Source organism: Equus przewalskii, chromosome 6 (genome assembly GCF_037783145.1).
Source record: "Equus przewalskii isolate Varuska chromosome 6, EquPr2, whole genome shotgun sequence".
NCBI lineage: Eukaryota > Metazoa > Chordata > Mammalia > Perissodactyla > Equidae > Equus > Equus przewalskii.
Window position 1 is genome coordinate 26,941,589 of NC_091836.1, and position 22,167 is coordinate 26,963,755.

At 53.0% G+C, this 22,167-nt stretch overlaps 1 protein-coding gene across 50 annotated transcripts in view; it reads left to right on the forward strand.

The window, feature by feature from the left end:
* The window catches only part of PHLDB1 (pleckstrin homology like domain family B member 1), a 45,995-nt gene extending 24,038 nt beyond the window's left edge, over positions 1 to 21,957 (forward strand). For 6 of the 50 annotated variants that reach the window (XM_070624966.1, XM_070624967.1, XM_070624950.1 and 3 more), the window contains 15 exons: positions 969 to 1,124; positions 4,396 to 4,506; positions 4,671 to 4,760; positions 7,795 to 7,935; positions 9,391 to 9,531; positions 9,709 to 9,811; positions 10,299 to 10,343; positions 11,006 to 11,300; positions 11,424 to 11,514; positions 12,982 to 13,128; positions 14,828 to 14,944; positions 15,206 to 15,308; positions 19,662 to 19,747; positions 19,900 to 19,932; positions 20,515 to 21,957. In XM_070624966.1, coding sequence (XP_070481067.1) covers positions 969 to 1,124; positions 4,396 to 4,506; positions 4,671 to 4,760; positions 7,795 to 7,935; positions 9,391 to 9,531; positions 9,709 to 9,811; positions 10,299 to 10,343; positions 11,006 to 11,300; positions 11,424 to 11,514; positions 12,982 to 13,128; positions 14,828 to 14,944; positions 15,206 to 15,308; positions 19,662 to 19,747; positions 19,900 to 19,932; positions 20,515 to 20,655 — 1,800 coding nt within the window. In that variant the 3' untranslated portion in view covers positions 20,656 to 21,957. Of the gene's footprint in view, positions 1 to 501; positions 631 to 968; positions 1,125 to 4,395; positions 4,507 to 4,670; positions 4,761 to 7,794; positions 7,936 to 9,390; positions 9,532 to 9,708; positions 9,812 to 10,298; positions 10,344 to 11,005; positions 11,301 to 11,423; positions 11,515 to 12,981; positions 13,129 to 14,827; positions 14,945 to 15,205; positions 15,309 to 19,661; positions 19,748 to 19,899; positions 19,933 to 20,514 lie in introns of all 50 variants that reach the window. The other 44 variants (XM_070624969.1, XM_070624970.1, XM_070624952.1 and 41 more) reach the window with 10 other exon arrangements.
* The last annotated feature ends 210 nt before the right edge of the window (positions 21,958 to 22,167 follow it).

Genomic DNA, 22,167 nt, shown 5'->3' on the forward strand with positions numbered 1-22,167 from the left:
ATTTTGGTCTCCAGGCAGTGGAAGAGGGGGAGGAACAGGAACTAGAGGCTCCGTGTTTGTGATGTGGAACCAGCTTTGGCCTTGACTGGTTTAGAGAGAAAACAGGGCTTTTTCTTAGGACCTACCCTAACATTTCTACTGCAAGGGACTCTAAGAGACCAAAATTTCTCCTTGGGAACCCACACCTCTGCCTGTGTTAGCCCATGCCCTGCACCTCTGAGTCCTGTCTTACACCTCAGCTCCTGCCTCTCCCTCTCCTCACCTCTTCCCTCCTGATTTTCCCTTTCTACTCTTCTTTCCCCTCTTCTGGTTGTTCTGCTCTTTTATTCCTTGCCCCTTTTTCGCTTCTCCCTCACCCCATTCTTGCTCACCCTTTCTCTCTCTCCCGCCCTTGCCGCCCCTCCCATCGCCGCTGCGGCCGCCTGCTGGGCCGGAGTTGAGGAGTGTGTGTTCTGTTTCTCCCCTGTGCCCCGCCCTCTCCCTCCCCCTCCCGCTGACCAGGAGAGGGCGGAGCTGGCCGCGGGACGGAGGCACCTGGAGGCCCGCCAGGCGCTCTACGCCGAGCTCCAGACGCAGCTCGATAACTGCCCCGAGTCAGTGCGGGAACAGTTACAGGAGCAGCTGAGAAGGGTCAGTTTCACCAGCCCCCCTTCCCTGGCCCCCGAGGGCCACCCGCCCAGAAGAGAGGAAAGCGGTGGGACGGGACCAACTGGGCCCTGCAGTACCTGGACACCAGGGTCGGTGCTGTGGCTTGGAGGGGACAGGGAAAGATTGAGGGGGTTGATTTTCTCCTTTCTGCTACTCCAGGCAGTGATGCCCATGAAATGGGCAAAGCCAAGCAGAGGAAAAGGTGTTGGGTGGGGGCAGGTCCCTTCCCCTATTTCCTTGGGTCCAGCCCCCAGGGCCCCTTCCAGGCCCAGAGTGGTATTTCGAACACCACCCAAACCCCTTTGTCAATGTCGTTCAAGGAGGCAGAGGCCCTAGAGACTGAGACAAAGCTCTTCGAGGACTTGGAGTTCCAGCAGCTGGAGCGGGAAAGCCGCGTGGAGGAAGAGCGTGAGCTGGCAGGCCAGGGGCTGCTCCGGAGCAAGGCTGAGCTGCTTCGCAGCATCACAAAGAGGAAGGTGTGCCCCACCCCATTCCCTGCCGCTGTTACCCAGTGGGGTTTGGAGGCCAGTGACCTGGGTTTGGATCCCAGTTGATGACCTCACTTTTGTGAGCCTCAGTTTTCTCATCTGTAAAACGAAAACACTAACAGGCTGTTGTGAGAATTAAACAAGATGATGTATGTAAAGATAGCATAGGATATGATCATAGTGAGCACTCAGTGAACCGCAGCCGTTGTTATTAAGTCCTGACTCACCTCAGTCTTCTAGTGGAAAGTGAATTGGGCTCATGTTTGGAGCTGGGCACTGGCTGGGCAGGGAAGTGAAAGATGGAGATAGAGGAGGAGGCTTGCTCCTGCCTTTGTAGAGCTCTCTGACTGATGGAAGTGCTGGGACACATAGAGACCTGAGATCTGGATATTAGAGCCAGCCAGGGGTCCTAGAAAGAGCATCCCCTGGGTTCTAGCCCTGGCTTGGCTGAGCCGTAAAACGAGGGTATTGGGTATTGTATCCTAGCCAGTTCTGGAGCTCTGGGTGCTGTGATTGTCTGCTACTGATTTCAGTTAGACCAGGGCATAGTGATGGGGCTGAGGTGTATGTGTGTGTCTGAGGGTGGGGAGTAAACTTGGAAGGAGGCTTGTGTTAAGCAAGGGTTAGGAAGCTGTTGGGGAGGAGAACGAGAAGGATGGCCCAGGCGGCTCACACACTCATGCTGAGACTTGCATGTCTGTGCACATACATGCATGCATGTGCAGTTTGCCTGGCTGGAGTGAGTGGGTAGGAGGTGAGGGCAGTGAGATCAGGGGAAGGGTGTCAAAATATGGTGAGTTGGGGGCTTGACAGCTAGCCTGAGTTTGGTGAGAATAAGGGAGCTGCTGGACCACCCCCACCCCCAAATCCACATCCCTTGCTACTCTCCCTGACTCCATTTCCAGATGTGAGGCAGATGAAAGGACAGAAGAAAATGAGCATTTCCCAAGCACATTGATGTGTGCCAAGAGGCTTCCTTGGGTTATCGCATGCTGACTTTAGGTTCTCTCACAAGGCCAGTGCTCTTATCCCTATTTTATAGACAAGGAAACGAGGGCTCAGAGAAGAAACATATTTGCACCAAACTTTCCAGCTTATAAGCTTCAGAGTCAGAATTGGAACCCAGGCTTGCCTGGCCCCAAAGCCGCTGTTCTTCCCACTGTACTGCACTGGGGCTAGGGGCTGGCACTTCTCTAGCCTCTTTCTCTTTCCTTCTGGAGAGAATGCACAGGGCCTTAGATCAGCTAATCCTTTCCCTTCGAGGTCCTGGTGGGTATAAACTCCAGCGAGTTCTGGAGGGGTTGATAGTATTGGACTCTTGTTCCTTCCTCCCCATGCCCACCCTGGCCGCTAGGAAACTGGAACTCAGCTGCTGAGACCCAGGGGTCTCATTGTTCCCCATGCTGCTCCTCATGAGCCTTGCTCAGCTTCCATTCCCTGGCTCCCAGTGTCTCACCCACCCCAGGCTCCCCTGTCCTCTCCACTCTGGTTCAGAGTATTGGCTTTGGAGTCCGGTAGATCTACTTCTAATCCTAGCTCTACAACTTACCAGTTAAGACACCTTAGCTCCTAAATATGTCAGTGTTCTTATCAGTAAAATAAGCGTAAAGGCATCTGCCCTCTAAGAGGGTTAAACATGGTAACAAATGCAAAGCATTTAGCGGAGTTCTTGGGTCCTAACAGGTTCCCAGGAAACAGCAGATCTTGCTGTGAGGATTGCTGCCTGATCTGCTTCAGTCTTTGCTTGACCCCAGATTTAGGACAGCTCCCTTCTTCCCTCTCTCCTCTCCTGTGTCTTGTTCTTAAGGGTAGTGCTTTAAGCCTACCTCTTTCAGGAAGCCCCCCTGGGATCAACCCACCCCATTTTCCCCAGCCACCATCCTTCTCTCTCACTTATTATCTTTTCATTTCCTTTTAACATATAATGTTGAGCCAGGCACTGTGCTAAACCATATTAGGGATATGGAGACAGAAAAGACACTGGCCCTGCCCTTGGATCTGACAGCCTGGGTGGGGTGGTGGTGATGGATGTATATTCACAAGTTAACAATAAAACAAGGCAAATGGTGATACAGAATAATTTGAGCACAGAGGAAAGAGCAAAGAAATTGGCGATCAAGGAAGATGTTGGAGAAAATATAGCATTCGATCTGGTCTTGGAGGATAAGTAAGCTCTTGATGGGTGAAGGAAGACAGGGACATTCTGGCTAAGGGAACAGTATAAGAGAGGCCTGAGAGTGTAAACTGCACAACTGAGTGTCCAATATGGCCGAGCTGAGAGCATAGAGGGCTCAGCGGGGGAGTGGAATTAGAAAGTGTAGGCCCAGTTCTGGGAGCCCTTGAATGCTGGCTTAGGAGTTTGTGCTTCATCCTGTGAGTAATGAGGATTCACTGAAAGATTTTGAGGAGAAGAGTTATCTAACCTTACTTGTGGATTTTTAAAAAATCATCCAGGGTCTGGCCAGGTGGCTCAGCGGTTAAGTGCGCTTGTTCTGCTTCAGTGGCCCTGGGTTCACTGATTCGGATCCTGGGTGCAGACATGGCGCTGCTTGGCAAGCCATGCTGTGGTAGGTAGGCATCCCACATATAAAGTAGAGGAAGATGGGCATGGATGTTAGCTCAGGGCCAGTCTTCCTCAGCTAAAAGAGGAGGATTGGCAGCAGATGTTAGTTCAGGGCTAATCTTCCTCAAAAAATAAATAAATACATAAATAAAAAATTATTCAAGTAATAGATATTCTTTTTAGAAAGATTAGAAAATTCAGATATGCAAACAAATGAAAACAAACCTCAAAGGCCATTTTGGGAAGCTATTTTGGCAATGTGGAGTGGATCAGAAAATTGAGAGAATGGGAGCAGGAGGCTGGTGAAAGAGTCCAAGCCAGGAAAGTGGTAGGCCTGGATTTGGGTGGCGGTAGTGGGGGTGGGATGGGGGATGGGGGAAGGGGGTAGGTAGAGAACTGTTCAGTGTCTCCAGGATTCTGGACATGTGGACTGTGGGGTTGAGGGGAAGGGAGATCTGGGGACTTAGATTCTGGCTGGTGTGCCTGGTGGCACAGGGGTCGCTGGTCAAGGGAGAGGTGAGGGAAGGAGCTGACCACAGCAGCCTGAGTTTTCCTGGGGAGAGTTGGGGCCAGGAGGAGAGTTGATTGATTCCCTTAACCCAAGCCCAGGGTCTCTGGGCAGGAGAGACAGCCAAGCCCCCCTTGGGCTCAGCCCTGTCTTCCCAGGGCCTGATTGACCACCACCATCTCCTCCAGGAGCGCCTGGCAGTCCTGGACAGTCAGGCCGGGCAGATCCGGGCCCAAGCTGTGCAAGAGTCGGAGCGCCTGGCCCGGGACAAGAATGCCTCCCTGCAGCTGCTGCAGAAGGTAGCCCCAGTCAGTTGGGTGGGAGAGGTGGTGGGGGAGTGGGAAGTGAATGCAGAAGGGCTAGGGTGGAGATTTGCCAGCCATGTGGGATCCCCCTTCGCTTGGTCTCCTCACTTGCCATCATTCCGACTCCTTTCTGATTTTCTGCCACTTTGGGCTTGCAGGAGAAGGAGAAACTGACTATGTTGGAAAGAAGATACCACTCACTCACGGGGGGCAGGCCTTTCCCAAAGACCTCATCGACCCTCAAAGAGGTAACGTGGTTGGGTCAGCCCCAGCTTCAGGCCCAAGGTATCTCCTGGGAGGCTCTGGAGCAACACATGGCATCTTTGTTCAAATGGCTGAGGTTGATTATGGGGACATTTTCCTGAACTGGAGAGATTTGAGTAGGAATGGCCCTGAGATCTGGGATTTGACTCTCTATGGCTACCAGCTGCTTCTTTTTGGTTACCTTTCTGACCTTACCTTTTTGGGTTACCAGGAGCCCACTTACCATTTTGGGTGACTGAATACATCTGGAGGATTCAGGAGGCATGGGTGGGGAGGATGGGCAGCTCAGAGGTTTGGTAAGGGGCAAGGCTGGGCAGACTCACCTTGACGGGGAAGATAGGCATCTAGGGGTCCTGATCTGGGAGCTCCCTGGGCTTTGGTCTAGAACTAGATTCTTGGCTCAGAACTGGGCGTTGAGGCCCCTTAAGCCATTCTTTCCTGAGTCTTTGCGTGCCTGGTATGTAAGGTCTAACTAGCCCAGTTTCCTGAGCTCTTTCCCTTCCTTCCTGCCTCACTGCACAAGCAATTTAGGCCTGGGGTGGGGTGGCTGGGCTAAGTGTGAAGAGTGAGGCACCTCACCATGTACCCTCTCTGTAGGCTGAACTGCTCATCTCCGAGTCCTCAGAGGTGGGGCTGGGGACTGTGGCTCTGGGCGCGTTCCCAGGGTCTTCTCAGGCTGGAGCCTCCTCTGTCCCCTTAACCCCACCTGCTTCCACTCAGCTCTGCCCCAAAGCACAAGAGGTAATCACAGCTAACTGCCTGCTCTGCTGTGCCCACTGCCTGTCTGCCTGCTTGCTGAGCTCTCGCCTATAGCCCCTCCCAAGAGCCCAGCTGAAGGGCATGTAGCAATAATCCTTTGGCCAGAGTTTGTGAGAGTTTGAGTGAGTGTGCTGTCCTGCTCTTCCATAAAGTGCCTGGGCAGCCCATGCCAAATCAGAGCATCAAACTGCATATTAATTTGCATGTATTCTGCTTGCCATTCGTCAGTTCTCACAACACACTTGACCCTCCAGCTCATTTTCCTTTTCCATGACCCCTGTAGGACAGTTGGCCTCTGGAGCTAGGCCAAGATGGGCTCCCCCTGGATAGGGTAGGCTTAGGATCCTGTGCCAAAGGATCCTATAATTCACCATGAATTTTGGATGCCTACCATGCCCCCAATACCTAGATAAGCTCAGGGTTCTAAGGATATGCTCAGGGGAGTATGACCTCCCAACCCACAATCTAATGTGCTAGCATCTTGGGCAGTGGACCTGTTTTTCTGCCTGGGCTTTTAGCTGCTCTCTGCTAAGGTCTCTTTCTCAGAGCACATCTTGCTCAGGCCCTAGTGGTGTCCCTGCACCCCCCCTACTGGCCCCCCTGCCTCCCCAGCACATCAGGTGCGAGGGGACCCTCGGGAAAGGTGTGATTGGTGATCAGTGCTGCATGTGTGTGCCCCATTGGGATGCCCAAGGTGTTGGAGACAGAAGAGTTCTCTGGGAGCTGGGTTCTGATTCTTTGTGGACTCTTGAAGGCCCTCCCTAGGCTGCTTCTCCTGCCCCCAGCCTAGGGCAAACCCAGGGATGGGCCTTCAGAGTGTGCTTGGGGCAGGGCCTGGATGCCAAGGCAGCCTCAAAAGTGGAGGTCAAGAAGAGCCTTCAAATAGTTAGTTCTACCTGTCTTTTTTCTGGTACCCCCCCCTCCACCCCCCCCACCCCCCCCCCCCGCTTCCCTCCACAGCCATCTGTGGCTATAGGGGGCAGCTGAGCTCTCCAACCCTGTTCTGGATTTTGTATTGAATGCAGTGATGGCCCTATGGCATGGAGTTTGGGTGTCGGGTACCTGGTGGAACCCTGTTAACCTCTTCTCTGCCTGTCCCTCCCCCTCCCACTGGGCACCCTAGGAGTATGTGAGCCTGGCAGAGGTTCTCCAGCTGTGCTCCCGCTTGGACCCCTATGCTTCTGCCACCTCCCCCAGCGTGCTCGCCCAGCCCCTGCCTGACAGTGAGGTACCAGACACTGAGTGAGCCCACCTGTGCCCAAGGGCCTACTCTGAATGTCCTAGATTGCCCCTCAGGCATGGGTGGGGGTGGGGGGACAGCAGGGTCTGTCTTCAAGAGTGAGGGAGAAGGGCAGCTGGCATAAGGGGGGTTGGGAGTGGTTCTCTCTCTTCCCCGTTACCTTGGGGACTCTCTTCAGCTCCTGATAGCTCAGGGAGGGCCAGACCTTCTGCTCTAGCATGAGGGCATCGTTCTGAGAAGACTCTGGTTTTCCCAGGCTCCGCAAGCCTCTGCTCTGTGCTTCCTACCTTGATCCTTCCCTTGCCCAAGAGCAGGGCCATCTCGGGTTCTAGTCCCATTAACCTCTTGTATTCCCTTCTGTATCCCGGCCTTCCCCCAAGTACGTGACGCTTGAGCAGCTAAAGGCGATGTGGGGCACCTTGCCCATGCCCACAGCCCCTGCGCCAGGCCTGCCTCTCTGGGCCTCTGCCTCCTGGGACCTGGTTCCCACCACCTGCCTTCCTCCCGTGCTGCCCTCTTCCTCCTCCTTCGCTTCTATCACGCCTTCACCCAAGGTTGGTGGTCTGTGTGTTCCTGCCACCCCAGGCCCACTACTGGTGTGGCTCTGTCTGTGTGTGTTTTGCCCCTGCTAACCCGGCTTCTCAGCTGTAGGCCAGCCCCAGGGGAGTGCTCAGTGCCTGTGGGCTCTGGCTGGCTGGTATCATGGTCGGCATAGCACGTCTGTGGTCTGGGAGTTGTGCCCTGACTGTTTCTCTTTGCCCTTAGCACATTCACGGCAACTGTTTTCTCACTGTTTTTTCTTCCTTCTCTTTATGCTCTCCTTTCGCCCTTCCTTCCCTTCTTCCCTCACCTTCCTGTCCATTTCCCTGATAATGGCCTTCCTTTACCCTTCCTCCAACTTTCCCCTTCCTTCTCCCTTTTCTTCCTTCTTCCTCCCTTTGCTTTCCCTCTCATTTCCTGACCTTTCCTCTCCATTCTTTCCCTCCTGTACCTGTCCCCCTCCCCATGCCCTCCTCCAGATGGAGAAGCTGCTGCTCCCTGCTGTAGACTTAGAGCAGTGGTACCAGGAGCTGATGGCCGGGCTGGGGACTGGCCCCACTGCAGCCTCCCCTCGCTCTTCCCCCCCGCCTCTGCCTGCCAAAGCTTCCCGTCAGCTGCAGGTAACCCCCTCCTTCACTGCCCATCTCTCTCCAGTCCCTGTTCCTCTCTGCTCTGGGTATCTCCTGCTAATCCGTCAGCCACTCATTGCCACCTTAGATTGGTGGGGGAGGGTCAGTCCAGCCAGGGCAACAAGGGGCCTCTGGACCTTGAGAGGGTGATGAGAGTCTCCTCATGGGCAGCCATCCTGGCACTTTGAACAGCTGGAGTTCGAGGGTAACATGATTGACTGTCCGATGGAAGGGGGTTCAAGAGCAGTGGTCAGGTTGGGATCTATTTGGTCCCTTGTGCTGGGCTAGACTGTGGCTCTGCTCTGTCCTTGGTAGCTCTCAACCCCAGAGCTGCTCACTCAGTCTGGGGGCCTGACACATTCTTGAGCCGATTGCAACTGGAACTAGTACGTCCTAAGAGAACTGCCAGCATTTTGCTCTACTAGTCTCCCGAGGGGTGACACTTGGAGGCAGGATAGAGGGGGACAAAGACTGTGAAGTGATAGCCCTGAGGACATGCCCAAGCCTCCTCAGAGTTGTCATGGAGGGCATGGGCCTACTTGAGCCTACAGCAAGCTGCTGACCATGGGGCTGGAGAAAGAGTATTCAATAGTCTTCCCCCACAAGTTTCACTCCACTGACCTGCTGTAGTGCCTAAGACCCCACCATTCAAGATTCATTCCTTGAGTGAAGGTATTGCGCCTCTAACACTATGATCTTAGCTAAGACTCCATATTCCCTTTGGGAGGAGTTTGATTCATGTAACATGTGTAGCCCCTCTGCTTTGAGCCCAGCTGGTTAGAGATTTTTACATGTTGTGATTCATTTAATTGTCACCACAACACTTTGAGGTAGATAAAGTTAACTCTTGTTTTACAGATCAAACACTGGGGCTCAGAGAAGATAAGTAATCTCCCCAAGGCCACACATCTAGGAAGTAGCAGAGCCTACACAGAGAGTCAGGGTTCTGGACTCCAAAGACCATATTCACAAAACATTAGTGCTGTGAAGGAGCTTGGCAATTGTTTAGTTTAGCCCTACCCCCTCCTTTTGCAGATAAGGAAGCCAGGGCCCAGAGCAGGGAGGTGCATGGCCCAAGGTCACACAGCCTATTAGTAGCAGAGCTGGGACCAGAGGGAACCCTGGCCTCCAGTTGGTCTCCCGTACAACTCTTCCTGACCAATGTTAACTCCTCGCATGGGTCGATTTACAAGGTCCTTTCTAAGATGCAGGGTTGGACTAGGGATTAGCCTAAGGAGGAACAGCCTGGAAAGGAGGCCTGGCAGCTGCCAATAACATCTGCCTATTGGGCTTGCCCAGGGGGCTCAATGCTGTTGTCAGCTAGAGACAGTGGCCTTGGAGGCCTGGTGCCACGGCAGTACCTTGGATCACAGCCAGCCTAGGTGACATGGGAGTGGTGGCCAGTGGGGGAACTAGAGTTCACCAGGCAATGTCTCTTCCCTCCAGGTTTACCGCTCCAAGACGGATGGTGAGGCCACCAGCCCCCTGCCCCGGACCCGCAGTGGCCCCCTCCCCTCTTCCTCTGGTTCTTCCTCCTCCTCCTCCCAGCTCAGCGTGGCTACCTTGGGCCGTAGCCCCTCCCCAAAGGTCTGAGGACAGTGGGTGGGCTGCTTGTGTGGCAGGGTGGTGGTGGTAGAGGGGGTGGAGACTGCCACACTGGGGAGAGGCCAAAGCCACCCATGAAAGCCTTGAGGGTTGTAGCGGTGGGGGGGGGGGCATCTTCTGAGCCTCAGGTCCCTCCCAGTGCTCCATTTCTCTCCACAGAGTGCTCAACTCTCCCAGAATGGCACAGGCAGCCTTCCTCGCAACCTGGCAGCCACGCTGCAGGACATTGAGACCAAGCGCCAACTGGCCCTGCAGCAGAAGGGTGAGTGGCTGCAATGGCAGCCCACCTGCTCTCCCAGAGGCCCTGGATATCTGCCATATACCCCCTGACCATGCCTCATCCATGCCCATACCTTTCACAGGATGTTTTCCCTTTAATTGGGGTGTAGGCAAGAGCAGAAAGGATTTAGATTAGACCGCTAAAGGAGAGCTTCTTGGACATTTATCAAAAGACTAAGGGTAGGGGACTAACGATATGGGGGGCTGTGAGATCTTTCCTAGAGAGCCCAGCAAATAAAGGAAATGCTTGTTGACCTGAGTAGGGATAAACATTGCCCTGTCTGGAGGCAGAGGGTTAGACTCGATGACCTCCAGAAATGGTTCCCTAAGATACTGGCTCTGGGGACCCAGGAGTCTATGTTGCTTGTGTGCATTTTGGTTGTTTTGAAAGCCCATGTCTGTGCCTCTCTCTCCTCTTATCCCCTCTGTGTCTCTCTACCCTACCCTCTGCCTGGGGGCCCCTACTCCAGTCGAGTTGCTTCCTGCCGAGCCCTTCCCAACCGACGACCCAGCAGGTAGAGCGTTGGTCATTGAGGGCATTGCTTTGGCCAGGCAGCCCCTTGCCCAGGCATCCGCATGATGTGTCCTGCCCTGGCCCCCGCTGCCTGCAGGCAGGCTCCCAGGCTGAGCTGGGTTGGGGTGTCTGGCTGGCTTCACCTCTTGAGCTGAGCTCTCTTCAGCCTCAGCTGTGCTCTGCCTTGTCTCCCTGTTCTTTCCTACTGCTGGTGCTCTTGCTTCTGCATCACAGCTGGGTCTGCGTTGACACACTGGGTGCTGCTGGGGCTCCCACCATCTCTTCCTTCTCCTTCCCCCAGCAGGTAGGGTGGGTGCATGTGTCCTGCCCATTTTTTCAGACCTTGGTTGTGAGCTGGAGCCACTTGGCTGTTGTGCTGCTAGGGCACCACTTGGGCAGGTTCAGTGCCCTGTGTGGGCCTGAGATGCAGAAAGAGCGCTGAAGCCAGACTGTACGGCTGTGGCCAATTGTGCAGGCGACTGAAGCATTGGCAGGACAGCTGGACCTGGAGCTGTGGGGGCTTCAGGGAAGTTGGTGGGGGGTGAAGGGAGTGCCCTGTGTTAACCTCTTCCTGCTCGCCTCTTTCCTCTGTCTGTGATGCTGCCAGTGTCCTCCCTGGGTGAGTGGGGTGCCCACTGTAACTCCTGCCTGTCCCTCCTGCAGGGCAGCAAGTGATTGAGGAGCAGCGGCGGCGACTGGCTGAGCTGAAGCAGAAAGCAGCAGCCGAGGCACAGTGCCAGTGGGATGCCCTGCATGGGGCGGCCCCCTTCCCAGCGGGCCCCTCGGGCTTCCCCCCACTCATGCACCACTCTATCCTGCACCACCTGCCAGCCGGGCGGGAACGTGGGGAGGAGGGTGAGCACGCCTATGACACACTGAGCCTGGAGAGTTCCGACAGCATGGAGACCAGCATCTCCACAGGGGGCAACTCGGCCTGCTCCCCTGACAACGTGTCCAGGTACCTGATCCCCGCCCTACCCAATCGTGCCAACCCTACCCTCCTCTACACTGGGGCCCACCATCTCCCCGCCGGATGCTTCTTGGCTCCTTGATAGACCTGCTCTTCTGCTTCTCTCCCCAGTGCAAGCGGCCTGGACATGGGTAAGATTGAGGAGATGGAGAAGATGCTGAAAGAAGCTCATGCGGAGAAAAGCCGACTCATTGAGTCTAGGGTGAGGCATATCTGGGCCACAGAGGCAGAAGGTGGTGAGAGCCCCAGAGCTGCTCTCTGCCTGCCTAGAGCCTGTGCTCCAGCCCAAGCCCTTTCACCAAGTTTAACCTAGCAACATTCCCTTGAGGAAGAAAGTGGTGTAAAAGTTTGCATTCCTCAAGTGGGGGATAGGGAGGCTTGATGAGGTTACACGTTTCACAGCTCTTAGGAAAAGAGGAGGCAGCACAGTAACCATTGTCCAATCGTGAATTGCCTGTAAGGGAACTTCCAGTCTTTGTGTGTTTACTTCTGTGGACGTTTTGGCTACCACGGGAATTTTGATTCCTGTCTACCTGAGTGGCAGGTCATTCCTCTTGGGGATGGTTAGGAAAAGCAGGAACTAGGAGTTGAGGGATAGGGATAGAAGAGAAGGCAGATGTCCAAGCCAGGGCAGAGGTGTCGGCTGGGGGCCTTGGGGAGTGGCAGGGGTTGAGGGAAATCACGTCTCCTTCACGTGGGCCTGGAGCTGGGACAAAACAAAGAGGGACCAGTGGTTTATCTTGGGCACAGCTAGGCTGAAGAAACCCGTGCCCGGGGAGGCAGTCAGATAGAGGAGCTGCAGGAGCTGTTCTGTCTCCATCATCCGGGCTCTCTGCACCTCCTGAGGTGAGACTGGGACCCAGGGAGCAGGAGTTGGCAGCTAGGCCAACCAGAAAAGAAGGCCTCTCAGTCTTAATCACTTCAAAGGAGGGAAAATTTATAAGCATCTCTTGGCAAATGGAAGAAAGGAGATTCTGCTAAGTTTTGAACTGAGAAGAAGTGGTAAATGAGAGTTAATGGTATGAAGGTTGTTACTGTTTATTAAGAGATATAAAACATCACCAACATGCTGTGTTTTTAATTATTTGTTTTTATGACTTCTAAAATTTTTTAATAATGGCTTTCATAAATTCATTTTTTCCCATAAAATTTGAAGCTCAACTACAGATTTTTCTAATTTGGAGTTTCAAAGGTCCTTAGAGGTTAGAGAAGGACTACTGGATGTATTTGCTGTCAAAAAAGTTGTTTAGATAATGCATGTTCTAGGAATTCAGATAAAAATCATAAGAGCCTCATTTGTTTATTGAGTGCTTCCTGCCTGCTGGAGTCAATGATGGGCATTTACATACATGATCTCATTTAATTTTCACTACAATCCCAGGAGTAGGCACTCTTGGCCCTATTTTACAGATGAGGCAACTGAGGCTTAGGGAGTTTAAATGATTTTGTTGGGGTCACAGAGCACACGAGTGGCAGAGCCAGCTTTTGAAGCCAGGAGGGTCTCACTTTAAAGCATTTACCCTTACAGCAAGGTCCTTGGAGAGGGTAGGTTTTGAGGATGATGTCTCCAAATGCCAGGCTGCCCTCTGAGGTGAGTGCCACCCAGCAGCAGCCTGGGGTTAGGGGGAAGAGGGCAGCTGAGGGCACTGACCCCTGGCTTTGTGGGCAGGAGCGGGAGATAGAGCTGCGGCGGCAGGCCCTGGAGGAGGAGCGGAGGAGGCGGGAGCAGGTGGAACGGAGGCTGCAGAGTGAGAGTGCCAAGAGGCAGCAGCTGGTGGAGAAGGAGGTCAAGATGCGGGAGAAACAGTTTTCCCAGGTGAGTGGATGGTGGGATGTGGTCGGTGGTTGGCTTGAGGGTGGAGCTATGGAGGGGTAGGCATATCCTGGGGTACCCTTGCTGGGCTGTAAAACCTGTTCTACTCCAGAAAAGATTGCTGTTGGCTTAGCACAAGGAGAAATCTACCTGGTACTCATTCAGCCCCAAGGAACAGAAACCCACAGGGGTTTGTTCAAGCTAGTGTACATGTGTGTGTTGTGTCATGTGTTGGAAGTGGGTGGGTTGTGGGGACATGGCAGGCCACCTTGCAGTAATCTAGGGTCAGAGAAGATGTTCTGGATAGGCCTCCCAGAGATGGAAGCTGAGAGTCAAGAATCAAGGTGGCTCCTCTCTCAAGGGCCTCATTTCTGCTTTGTGAGTCTCCGCTGCACCTTCCTCCCACTTCCCTGATGCCGTCCTGTACCTGGTGCTTCATGGCTGTCCTGGCCCTCACTCCACCAGACCTTTCGGCTCCAGGCCCCACCACCAGCTAATGACCTCACTCTGACTTCTGGTTTACATCTCCAAGAGAGAATTGTACTAATTTCTCCTTGAGACAGGAATCCATCCTGTAGAAAAATCAACCCTGGGCTTTTTCCTTACACAGAGACTTGAGCAGAACAGTTGAAGGTAGAAGGAGAAATTAGGTTGGATAGAGAAATCTACTCATGTCTCTGGTCCCAGATCCTGGCCCCCAGTGAGAGCATATGGGACTCAGACTGGTGTCCCCTCCTGTTGGGTCTCCATAAGCCTTGCCAGGGTGGGAGTCCTGTGGGATCTTGCCCCAGGAGTGACCAGCAGTCACAGCTCCCTGATTTCCTGTGATGCAACGACATTCATTATAAGGCGTAGGCCGTCTGGATTGCATTTGGGAATTAAGAAGTAATCAGAAACTCTAGGTTTTTCCTTTGTGCTTGGAATCTTTACCAAATGCCTAGTTCAGTGGAGCCATGAGTGCCTTTCCTGCCTCAGCCAGAGGCCCCTTTGGGACTCTCTCCTCTAGGCCCCTGTCCTGGGGCTCAGGCATTGCTGCATGGGCCACCAGTGTCTGCTGTGGAGGTGGGTGGAGTCAGCCCATCTTTGGTGCTTCCTGAAAGTTTTGCATTTTGTTTTTTCTTTAAGTAATTTATGATGCCATTCTTTTCTTGACATTCTAATGTTCTTCCTGGAAAGGGAGAGTAGAAAAACATTGTAATTGACTGAAAATTCTATAGTATCAGAATTTTTAAGGAGGAACAGACCTTAGTGATTATCTATTTCAAAGCCCTTGGTTCACATATAAGGAAACTGAGGCCCAGAAAGAGGATGTGACCCAAACAAGGTCTCACGGGAAGTCAGAGACCAAGTTTCTTACTGGGTTTTTCCTCTCAAAGCATGTTCCTATCTGGCACCTTGCTTTATTCCATTTAACCCAGGAGGAAGAAAAGGAGCAGGGACAAGACAAGAAAGGCTATGACTTGGTCATAGGTGGGGAAACCAAGGCATAGAGCCATTCAGCAGTTATCACAGGTAGAATCAGCACAGGCACACTAAGTCTGTCTGCTTTTGCCACAAGCCCTGTGAAACCAGAATGACAGCTATGAAGGTGAGAGGGAGTGATGTCAGACTGTTGGAAGTTCAGGACTGAAACCAAGGGGCCTAGACAGGGCAGCAATGGACCAAGAGAGGATACTCTGCTGACTCTCCCCTCTGCTCCCAGGCCCGACCCCTGACCCGCTACCTGCCAATCCGGAAGGAGGACTTTGACCTGAAGACCCACATTGAGTCGTCAGGCCATGGTGTTGATACCTGCCTGCATGTGGTGCTCAGCAGCAAGGTACAAGGCACGCATGGCCTTGGGGTGCTGGGGAGAGGACTCCATGGTCAGAGGCACCTTCTGGGTCCTTGGAATAGTCACCTCAGTTCCTGCCTGAACACCAGAGGTCTCTGTCCCAGGACCTGGTGTCTGGCCTGAAGACATGTTGGGGACAGCCCCCTATGAATACTACCACAGGTGATGGCCTTTACATCGCTGCTCAGGGAAGAAAGGATTAGGAGCTGCTCATTTGGGTCCTTCATTATTCCTGCTTCCCACCAGGTCTGCCGTGGCTACTTGGTCAAGATGGGCGGCAAGATTAAATCATGGAAGAAGCGCTGGTTTGTCTTTGACCGGCTGAAGCGCACCCTTTCCTATTATGTGGGTGAGTTCCCACAAGACTGCCCCAGATCTGGGACCCCTGGGCTCTGCCACCCAGGACAGCTGGTCTTCTGGAATGAGGTCAAGCTTCCAAGTGGGGCCCCAGGGGCTTGGACTGGGTCTTTTCCTCCTCTCTCTGAAAATGTACAGTGTGCCTGATTCACCTCCATTCATTCCTTCATTAATTCAGCAATATTACTGAACATCTAATAAGTTCCAGGCACTGTTCTAGGATTTGGTGATAAGCAAGATGGCCACAGCTCTCTCCTTTGGAGCTTATTGTCAGGGAGGCAGATACTGAACAAAGAGTTAAAACAAAGCATGATGAGTATGCTGTAGGGGGCACCCAGATACTGTGGTTGCGTGGAGTCCCATGGATTCTCTTTTGGGCAAGTTCCTTCAAAGATTTCAAGACAAACAGTTGAGCAGTGCCAAGAAGTGCTCAGGACAGCCCAGGGGACAGGCCCACTGGTCCATCATGCTCCTTCAGTTCTCTCCACCCAGCCTCAGCTTAGTTTCCCATCCCTGGAGTTCCCTCTGGATGGTTCCCACTTGGAACATGTGATGCCGTATCCTGCCCTACTTAGGAGAGGCTAGGGTGTGCTGCGGAAACAACCAGTCCTAAGATCCCAGTGACTCAAAACCACAGTTTTCCTTCTTATTTCTGATACATGTCCATGTACATGGGTTGGTGGTGGCTGTGCTTCACTCTGCGTCAGTGTTCTTTGCTTCAGAGCATGCCTTTCTGGAACATTGTTGGCTGCAGTGACAGAGAGTGAAGAGAAGCCTAATTGGGACTTGCATTGGCATTAAATGCCTCAGCTGCTGTCTGTCTACAAGTCACTAGTGGCGCTATTCAGCCAGTTACTCAACCCCACTCAACCACAAAGCTGGGAAGAACGATGCTGCTTGCAGCCTGGGAGGAAGGGCTGGAATATTTGGTCCTGGAGACACCCAGGCCTGGAGTGCCCTGCTTCCCCTCTAACCTGGTCCCTAGCCAGTGCCACACACTCCAAGAAGCGTTCCCTGACCACCTGGGCCCTAGATGTGGGGAGACAAGAGCGGCAGAGGCACAAATGTCTCCATGTTGCCACCTGGGTTGGGAATTGACTTTGTCAGGATTGAGAGGAACAGGCCAGGGGAGAAGAGCTCTATTTTAGGTGTGTTGAGGTTTAAGTGGCCCTGGGACATCTAGATTTAGGAGAAAGGTCAGGGTTAGAGACAGAGTGAAAGTTGAATCTGTTGGAATAACAATAATAGTAATAATAATAGCAGATCATACTTATCGAACACTTGTATAAACCAGATGCTGTGCTAAGCACTCTACATGCATCATCTCATTTAATCTTCATAATAATCCTATGAGGGAAGCACTATTTTTACATCTATTTTACAGATGAGGAAAATAAGGCTCAGAGAGGTTAAGTAAATTGCCTAAGGTCTCACAGCTGCTAAGAGGCAGGGTTAAACTGAACCTGGGCAATGAGACTTCAGAGCAGAGAAGACGGACCAGAGAGGGCTGCACCCTGGGGCAGGCCTACCTTTGTGGGGGAGATGAAGGGGAGGGACCAGCAAAGGTAGAAGGGATAGGAGGCAGGAAGCCACACGTCAGGTGCTGGGCTGGCACTTGCTGTATATGACCTTCCTTAATGTCTATGAAACAAAAGGAGACCAAGTTCAGATTGAGGGGGGCGGAAATAGGGAAGGAAGCCAGCCAAAGGAGCAGACATTTGCAAGCAGGGGGTGTCACCAGCGATGATGAATGCTGCAGTAAAGCCAAGAATAATGTAAGCCAAGAAAGGCCATTTGATTCAGGGATTGGAGCTTGATAAGAGGAAGATTTCCGCTTTGTACAGGGATGGGAGCCAGATTGCACAAGATCGAGGACAGGTGGGTGGTAAGGAAGTCGGGGCAGGAGCCTGTTACTATTTCCAGTGAAGGAAGAGATGGGAGAGAACAGGGGCTGGAGGGGTGGCCAGGCCCTGGGGCCAGGATGGGGCTGAGTCCAGAGGAAGTGTCAGATGCAGATGGGCCTGTGGCTGGATCAGGGCCCTGGGTGTGCCTTGCCTGCTCCTGCCTTGAACCTGCCATTCTCCCTGCCCTTGCCTGGACCTTCCTCCCACCTACTTGATGGAACTTCTCCATTCTACAGGGTCTAGATCAGATACTACCTCTGTGAAGCCTTTCCTGGCCCTACCTTACTGGGAATGGTTCCTGCCCTTCTGTATTATACAGGGTCCGTCTGCCATGTGACATCAGCCCAGGGGCATAATGATATGACAGATGTCACATGTTATATGCCAGACACTGTGCTGAACACTTCAAATGTGTTTTTTCACTTAATACTCCTGACGACCTGTGATGCATAGGTGCTCTCTTGGAGTTCCTAACCATGCCCAAGCTCATGCAGCTGATAAATGGCTGTGTCCGTGCTTTCTTGCCCACTAGATTATAGGTTCCCAAGAGAAGGGTCTCTGACGTTTCCCTGCATCCCAGTGCCTAAGACTCATTCATTCAATGTTGATTAAGCACCTACTGTGTGCTAGATACGTAACTATTGGTATTGGAGGAGGTAGACCTATGAACGGATAAAGGAGGATTTGGATTCAGCATGATGAGTTCTATACAGAGGAATATCTGTGCTGTGGGAGCACAGGAGAGCACAACCATGCACCATAGTGGTGCCATTTGCAATGGCTCTTGAAGATGACTGAGGAGTCTGTCAAGGGAACGGGCTGAGAACCGCTCCAGTGGAGGGAGAGCAGACTGGAAGGGACCGTGAGAAGCTCAGCCTGGCCAGACAGAACTCGGAGTTGGTGCAGGGGAGGGATGTGAGACAAGGCTGGAGGGGCATGTTGGCACCGACCTGTAAATAGCCTTTGCCAAGCCGAGGAGGTTCCTGGTGAGGGAACCAGCAGAGAAGCGCATGAGCTGAGGCAGCAGAATTAGATTTGCTCTAGGAAGCTCACCCCCTTGGCTTTAGGGAAGATGAGTTGACGGGGCAGAGGGTGGGGCAGGGACACATTAGGAGGCTGTAGCAGAGATCCAGGATCGATGACTCAGGCCTGAAATGACACAGGCAGTGGGGAAGGTGCACACTGCCAGCTGTCACCATCTGAGTTTAGTGATTGTGTGACCTTTGTGACTCAGGCTCGCTGTCCAGGATGTCAGTTGTAGCACCTGAGCGGTGTTTACCACACGACGAGATGGCCCAGGCCCTGTGCTTCCCCTTGACAGTGCTCCCGTCCTTCCCCACTGGAAGAGTCACCTCTGCTTTGTTCGTTTGTCCCCCTCCTTCCTCCCACCCCAGCCTCCAGAGGCTGTATACTTTTTTTCCAGTTTTTACTATTAGAGTTGAATAGGTAAATATGTTCATAAAGTTCAAAAATCAAAACCTAGTTGCAGGTCATTCTAGTTCTTCTATGTGGAATGCCACCACAGTATGGCTTGATGAGCAGTGTATAGGTCCGCACCTGGAATTGGAACTGGCAAACCCTGGGCCGCCAAAGCAGAGCTCACAGAATTAACCACTCGGCCACAGAGTCGGCCCCTGGAACTTTTCATTTAATATTTTCAGACCTCGGTTGACCTTGGGTAATTGGAACCATGGAAAGTGAAACCATGGATAAGGGGGACTACTGCACTTGGGTTGTTTCTAATCTTTTGTGACTGCAAATACTGCTGTGGTGAATAATCTTGCTAATTTTTTATTTTGTGTAAGGTCAGTTTTCTTAAGTGTAATCATTGGGTCAAAGGGCAAACACTTTTTTTTTAAAGATTTTATTTTTCCTTTTTTCTCCCAAAGCCCCCCGGTACATAGTTGTGTATTTTTAGTTGTGGGTCCCTTTAGTTGTGGCGTGTGGGATGCCGCCTCAGCATGGCTTAATGAGAGGTGCCATGTCCGCGCCCAGGATTCGAACCAGTGAAACCCTGGGCTGCTGAAGCAGAGCGCATGAACTTAACCACTTGGCCACAGGGCTGGCCTCTTAAACACTTTTCTAATTTTGGTGGAGACGGCCAAATCATCCATAAGGGTTTACCAATTTATACTCTCACCTGTCATTTATTAGACTGCCTGTTTCTCCACAGACTTGCTAAAAGTAAGCTGTATATTTTTTGTATATTTTTGCCATTCTGATAGGTGATAAGTGGTATCTTGGTGGAGTTCTAGTTTGCATTATTTATAATTCTGAGCGAGGCTGAGCACTGACCATATCTTCAGGGCTCCATGTCAGGCTCTGTTTTGAAGTCCTGGGAATCGCCCCATTTCCCAGACAGGGTAGCTTCATGTCAGCAGAGCTTGACCTGAAGTAAAGTATGACTGGCCTCCTCAGCCTGGCCCTTATTTCCTTTGCAGACAAGCATGAGACGAAGCTGAAGGGGGTCATCTATTTCCAGGCCATCGAGGAAGTATACTATGACCACCTGCGCAGTGCGGCCAAGGTGAGGGTGACAGAAGAGACAGCCCTGGGGAAGCGGTGGGCCCAGGAAGGCTCTGGGAGCAAAGGCCTCCAGCCTGTCATCTTCAGAGGCTCAGACCCATTCCTTGTTCTCTTTGTAAACTTTCTCTTCCTCTCTCCCTCTCCCCTTCCCAGAAGAGGTTTTTCAGCTTCACTATGGTGTCTGAGGTACCCCTCCCCATATACCTGTAACCAGAACTACCGCACATTAATGTCTCCTGTACCCAACTCACCCCTGACCCTTTACTCTCCCCTAAATCCCCCTCCCTTGCCCCTGGCCTGAGGGAGAAGTGAAGTTGGGTTGCAGAGAGCGGAAAGTATGGCTTGCTTGCCTCTCTCTTCTGAGATGACAGCAAGATGTCTCCCTATGAGGGGGTGGGCAATGCAGAAGGAATGGCTAAAAGGGGAGTAGGGGACCCTCAGAGAATAGATTTGGTAGTGAGGACTGATAAATAGGAGATGTTTGAGGCAAGGGCCATCTACCTTAATGCATGTCAGCCTCCCTCCCACCAAGCCTCGGATGCCCACCACAGCCTTGATCTCTGCTCCTCTGGGGTCCTGGGGCAGGTGAGGAGGTGAGCATCTCAGCCTGGGGCCCACTTGGCTTCAGGCCTCTTTAGGAGTCAACCCCAAGCTCCAGGGAGTCCTGGAGACAGAGAAGGGAAAGGGCAGATGGGGAGGCAGGTGAGGGGAATGCTCTTGGGGGTTGGGGCTGAGCCCCGTCTTAGACCTTCCTCTCTTCCTCGGCAGAGCCCAAACCCAGCCCTCACCTTCTGTGTGAAAACCCATGACCGGCTGTACTACATGGTGGCCCCATCAGCAGAGGCCATGCGCATCTGGATGGATGTCATTGTCACCGGGGCTGAGGGCTACACTCAGTTCATGAACTGACTGGTGTGGGCCTCCTGGACCCTCAGGCTGGCCCCAGGACCCATGCCTGACCACTTGCTGCTCCTCACCCCTGGAGACAGAGTTGCACCCTGGGCCCCAGGCCTCAAAGAAGTGCTCCTAGAGGCCCTAGGGGGATAGAGCATGACTGGGGCTTTTGTACAAGAAGATTTTTGTAATGTTCTATAAGGAGCTCATCCTGTGAGTTTCTGAGCTCGGGCCCCCTAAAGAATCAGCCAGGAGATAAAAGGTGGGGAGGGGGCTTTGCTGCCTCCTAGGAGTCCAGAACTTGAAATAACCCTTCAGGCTCCTGCCCTGGCCCCAGCCAGGGCTGAGGAGCTGTCATAGAGGGGTTCTCTCAGCTCTGACCTGGCACTTGTGCTCTCAAGCCCCTGTTCTCTTTTGTAAAGGACAAATTATGGTACCAGAATCTGCCAAAGATCCCCTCTTGCTTCAGCCTCCTTTACAGGGGCCTTGGGGGCTGAGCAGAGCCACATCCAGAGTGGGGTAACAGCTCAGGCAGTATACTTCTCAAACCCTGCTCTACCCCGTTGTTCTCCCGCATTTATACTTTTTATTACTTTCCTCAAGGGCCAGAGACCTCGAGTGTCATCCTTGAGGTCCCAGCCCCATTTCCTTTTTGCAGACCCATCACCATGGTCACCATAGTGACTGTTTCATCGCCATGGTTACATACTAATTGCCCTGGCTCCATGGCTCAGCCCACTGCTTCAGTTGTGGGCCCATCTGAGGGTACGTGCCATCATCTCTCCAGCCCAGGCCCTTGGCATCTCGTGATGGGGGGAAGGGACTGGACACCTTCTCCCTGCCCCCTGCCTGTGTCTCCAGGCCCTGATGCACAGCCTACTGGGCCCCTAGTCCAGCCCTCTCCCTTCCACTCGTGCCTTGCTTAGAGCCAGAAGGGACGAAGCCAGGGGATCTAGAGACCAGAGGAGGAGGTTTGGGAATGGGAGAGGAAACTAAAAGGGCCTGTACAGGGCTGAGTTTCTGACAGGGACAGAGAGCTGCTCAGATGCTCCCTGAGGGAAGGCCTGAGCAGGAGAGGAAGCAGCAGATGGGGAGGACCCTGAGGTCTGGCTGCCCTCCCTTTTGCCTTGGAAGGATAATGAAAATGAAGAGCAGAGGACCAGGCTTCCAGCTGTGTGGCCTCGGCCCTTTCCGCCTTAACACTAAGCCCACCTTCCTGCCCCCCTTCCCAGCACTGGGCCATGGTTGCTGGGCCCGGCTGGGTGATTTTCAGTATTTGTAAGTGTCTCAGCAAAACAATAAAGCATTTGGAGTATGTGTTTGGGAGGCCAGGTTGTGGGGGGCATTGGGCGGGGTATATGGGGTAGGAGGGCTAGGTCTTGGGAGTCCAGGTTGTGGAGCCCACCGGGCTGGGCTATGTGGGGTAGGAGGGCTAGGTCTTCCTCACTAAGCAGGATCTCCACCTTGTTAAATGTTCCAGGCGGGACCCAGGGCCCAACCCATGACCTCCAGGTCCCTACCCTGCCT